This window comes from Lepisma saccharinum, chromosome 30, assembly GCF_977018435.1.
Source record: "Lepisma saccharinum chromosome 30, izLepSacc3.1, whole genome shotgun sequence".
NCBI classification, from domain to species: Eukaryota; Metazoa; Arthropoda; class Insecta; order Zygentoma; family Lepismatidae; genus Lepisma; species Lepisma saccharinum.
Genome location: NC_139258.1, coordinates 7,017,136 through 7,021,936, shown reverse-complemented (window position 1 = coordinate 7,021,936; position 4,801 = coordinate 7,017,136). Strand labels below are relative to the sequence as shown.

Sequence of the window (4,801 nt, the reverse complement as noted above, 5' to 3'; positions counted from 1 at the left end):
TGTGTGTTAGAATTTTAGTATAAGTGTATATCTAACTTAAAATGCTAATTTTTGTCACCTTGAAATGTCTTACGTTCGCACGTTGATAAATATAACCCAATAAAATAATTAATTCCCCATTACTGTAGACTGTGGCCACGGTGGCTCAGTCGGTAACGTGTCTGACTATCATGCTAAAGGTCCCATGTTCCATCCTCGGCAGGTTTAAATCCGGGAACTTTTCTAACGATGGAAGCGGCCCCGGCACCCACCCAGCGTCGAATAACATGGGTACCTGGAGGAAACCCTGGGGGGTAAAGGTGGTCAGGGGCGTGATGCTGTTCACATCACCCCCACTTACGACCGGATCAAGAAAGAGTGAGGCATTACCCCCACACCCCCTATACGCCTTCATGGCATGGTGCTATGCACAGGGGAGCACTTTACCTTTTTACCCATACCCCTATTCCAATTCACACTACTAACGAAAATAAAAAACAACCAAAAATAAGTGCAACCTGAACTTATGCATAAAATGTACATCCACTCTTCTTAAACATTATAATATTTTTGGGGAAAAGTTTACTTAGTTCTACATCTTTTTGTTCTTTGCTTATATAGCATGTGGTCCCAGATGGTAGATTGTTACTAGCGATACATATACATTACATCAGTGATTGGAACGCTACATTTTAAAAGTAGCTTCGCTACAGCTACAGCTACTTTTCCAAAATGTAGCTTCGCTACAGCTACAGCTACATTTACCTAAAAGTAGCTCGCTACGCTACTCCTGTGCGCTACTCGCTACTTCGCTACTTCTGCATGAACAAAAAACAAGTCATGAAGATATTTGAAACTTCCCAGCTGTTAGTTAGATAATAGGCAGTTATCACAATACCAGTCAATTGATATATTTTTTGAGTTACCATCTGACTTGTTTTAACATTTTTGGTGGCAACAATTAATTTTTTAATGAAAAAAAATTATGAAGGAAAGATTTTGAACATAAAGTTTCAATTGCATCTTTTCATAAACTCCTAAGAGAATTATCAGGAGCATGAACCCAGAGAACTATGACAAGCAATATCTAAATTTCCTACACATCAATCATTTAATTAATAAATAAATCTTTAGCAATTTGAATAGTGGAAATCCAATATCCTCAATTTGGATGTCTAGGTACCTTTGTATAGTCATTGGATTACCTGACAGCATTTCGGCACCATGAATGTATAGTAGGAATGAACTGATACAGAGTCCCATGCATTGAATGGTATCATAGATGCTGACATACTTTTTCCAGAATCTGCAGAGGGTAAATATCCAGAGACATTGGGAGTAAAATGAATGAGGTGATCAAACGATCATCTTGCGTGAAAATCAATATTCAAGACAATAGCCTAGTTCCACTGGGGCAGTATCATAAAAAATATTACACATTCTGACCTACTTTGAATTATTACATCTTTTCAAGTATCGCCATTATGATGTATGTTGGCACTGATATTGATTCGAAGTAGTATTGGCTTAGCCCTAATATATAGATAATAAAATTATTCAGGTACTTGGTAAACTATACACCTGGATGTATAATATCCAAATACAGTACTTGATTATACATCCTCTACATACTTATTTGTCAATGTATCCAGATATCAAATAACTAAAGTGTGCATACATACATTATCTGTAATATCATTACATCTATCATCTGGATGTCCTTATCTTGATACTAGCCTTCAGCACAATTAAGCATTATTGTCCACTTTTTTCTCTCTACCTATTGGGCTGCACCCTCACTCATTGCATTCTATATCAACACTCAAGTTAATGATTCTGTATTACTGTTCTATATACTAAACTTTCACAATAGATATTTGGGGGAAAAAAATAAAGTTTTAAGGAAAAACCTGTCCTGAAGCTAGTTGCTGACAAACTTTTGGTATGAGACAAGATATTAATTTTATAACACTATTGAAAGTCCTATTGCGAATGTACAAACCACTTTATTAACTGTGTATAACATGCATGTTTGGTTTGTCCAATACAAGTTTTTTAAACCAAATTCAACTGTCTGTTGAACTTTAGCAACAGCTGCATTTCGAAGTTCTGGTCGGTCAGCCGTGTCCTTCTGCTAGAAAACAAGTTTCCGCCAACACTAAACAAACGCTCAACAGCTCCACTTGACGGCATAACAGTGTTCAATTTTATGAAAATTTCTTTGAACTTGCTACTGTAACTGTGCAGTGTCTCCACAGGTTTGGGACCATCCTTTAGAAATCTGCACAGTTCTTGTAGTTCTGTTTCCGATTGAGTTTGCTCAAACTTGAAGAAATCTTCAAAATCGTCTAGCTGCTTCTCTTCATTCTGACAAGCTGAACTTTCCTTCGTATCATGAGATACAGCTTTCTCCATCCATCTGCGTGCCTCACTCTTTTTTTCCGATTCAAGCCATGACAATTTGAATCTGAAATACAATAAAAGTGCTATATCAGGGTATTGGTTAACTACACTGAAGACAAAAAAAAAAAAAAATCTTTGATGTCCACTTTGGGGCAACAATTTCAAGTTTATTGCAGGTTTACATTGAACTAATTGATTTGGTTTATTTTGAATATGAGAGGGAGATATTTGAAAAGTACAGCATGGGACAAAATAAGTGAGACAATAAATGACATATTGAGAGAGGGAGAGATCTAATCGCAATCGCAAAGATGAGGATGGGTGAAATTGATGAATGGACAATCACAAAAAACACACAATCCCAGGCTGGGCTTTGAACCCAAGACTCCTGGGTATCATAGTATGCTTTGATAACTACTACTGCACCATGGAAGACAGCTGGTTTACATTTGAACACTGAAAAAAATAATAAACAACCATGTTATCAAGTTCTGGAAACTATAAAAGAAAACCTCTTAGGCTATTGAGAAACTGCATAAAATAATATATTTATAAAAACAAATGAGTATGAGACAAATGTTAAAAAAAATAGTGAAAAGAAACAGCTGAAATGTATACTTCACATAACAAGGTATTATTGGCCAAGACTAGATATCCGCCTCTCAACCAAAGACAAGTTTAACATTGGCATGCACTAAATAAAATACAGGTTGCCAAGAAATTATTTTGAACATCAAATAAAGCAACTATATTCTGATTTGTGCACATATGAAAGCACGTAATTGTTATCTTATAAGAGAAGTTAACAATGTTGATGTTTTGTTATGTAAAGTAAAACATCATGCATCTTTCATGTGAATAATCAAGATATAAAAGACACTGCAGTGAATTAATTCCAGATAACTTCTTACCTTGGATGGAAACAAGCAGCTAGCACTGTATCCTTATCCCATAAAATGCCTGCAAACCGTTGCTTCACACCATCAACAATAGCTCTGGCAAGGGCATCACAATGTGCTACATCCCCAGAATCCAATTTCAAACCAAGTATCCGGAGAAGTTGGTGGAGTGTGGGAAGGAGATATCCAATGGACACCTTCTTGTCTCCCTGGAGAATGTCAATTGCTTTGGCTAGTGGTTGTGTAACCTCGGCATATTCCTTCAAAAATAAAATGTACGTTACTTTAACACATTGTAGGAATTAATTTATTCATTTGTAAATATAATGTTTGTTATAGCAATAAACAATGGTGAAAATATTAAAAACAATTCATAAGCATGATTCCTTCATGTACTTTAAATGTAGCATATCATTCAAAGGAAATCCATTTTGGAAAAACACAGCAAACAGTTTCTAATCTCCACAATAAAAATGTATGTTAATAATTTCTTCTGATTCCAGCACAAGTGTATGCATCACTTAAAATTTATGAGAAAAATATTATGCAAATTCTGCACTTTGGAATCTTAAAAAGTACACTATAATAATTGAAGGCAAAAATTAAGAATATTATAGCAGTTTGTAAGTACAGCTTGCAATGACTGAATAAGTTAAGAGTATGAAATGAGTGCCAACTACATAAGTAATTTTATCATATCGGACCTACCTTCAAAAATTCAATCTCATGTGGAGAAAATCTGCACAGGCCAACTGCATCAGAAATTGCATGCACTTTCTCCTCATGCTTTGTAAAATGCTGACATAGTGCCGATACAGCAGAATGCACTGAATTCCACCGTGTTGCATTTGGTACAATCAGACATGCACCAAGCTGTTTTTTCACTATGTCAGCAACCTGGGAAGACTGCCTGGATTTATTCCACAATGCCTGTGCTTTAGCGAAGGCACTTCGGAAGAGCCTTTTGTAATTTGCATCTGATGATGCAGCCTTTTCTGAATCTTTCACTGCAACAAGATGTAAAGTGTGTGCTGCACAGCGAATGTGGGGTGGCAAAGTGCAATCTCCTGTGGCAAGAATTTCTGTAATTTCTTCTTCCACCACATCAGACTCTTGGCTGTCCTCCGGCTCACTTGCAGAAAACTCCTTGAAGGCTTTCACGAAGTTTGATCCATTATCAGTTACCACACCCACTACTTTATTATGAATGTGGTACCTGATAAATATGTCCTGCAGCTCTTTTGCCAAAACATCGTAAGTATGGCTTCCTATGAGACGCCGACATGCAAGAGCAGCAGATTTCCTCTCTAGAGACAGTGGATCCAACCAGTGGCAGGTTACTCCTAAGAAGGACCTATGATGTGCAGTCCAACAATCTGCTGTGGCTGAGACAAAACTGACCTTTTCAAATTCGTCTAACATTGAAGATTTCATTCTTTCATATTGCTCCCCCAACTTTTTCTTTAAGGTCGCAGAGCACATCAACTTCTTCTTTGTTAAAGACTGCCATAAGTCACTGA

General features: G+C 36.7%; 1 protein-coding gene across 1 annotated transcript; it reads right to left on the bottom strand.

The window, feature by feature from the left end:
• Positions 1 to 1,769: 1,769 nt before the first annotated feature.
• LOC145981829 (uncharacterized) lies at positions 1,770 to 3,508 on the bottom strand. The gene is made up of 2 exons (XM_083115270.1): positions 3,294 to 3,508; positions 1,770 to 2,446 (listed from the first exon to the last, which is right to left on the bottom strand). The coding sequence occupies exon 2, from the start codon at positions 2,392 to 2,394 to the stop codon at positions 2,035 to 2,037; it is 360 nt and encodes a 119-aa protein (XP_082971396.1). The 5' UTR covers positions 2,395 to 2,446; positions 3,294 to 3,508; the 3' UTR covers positions 1,770 to 2,034.
• Positions 3,509 to 4,801: the final 1,293 nt, after the last annotated feature.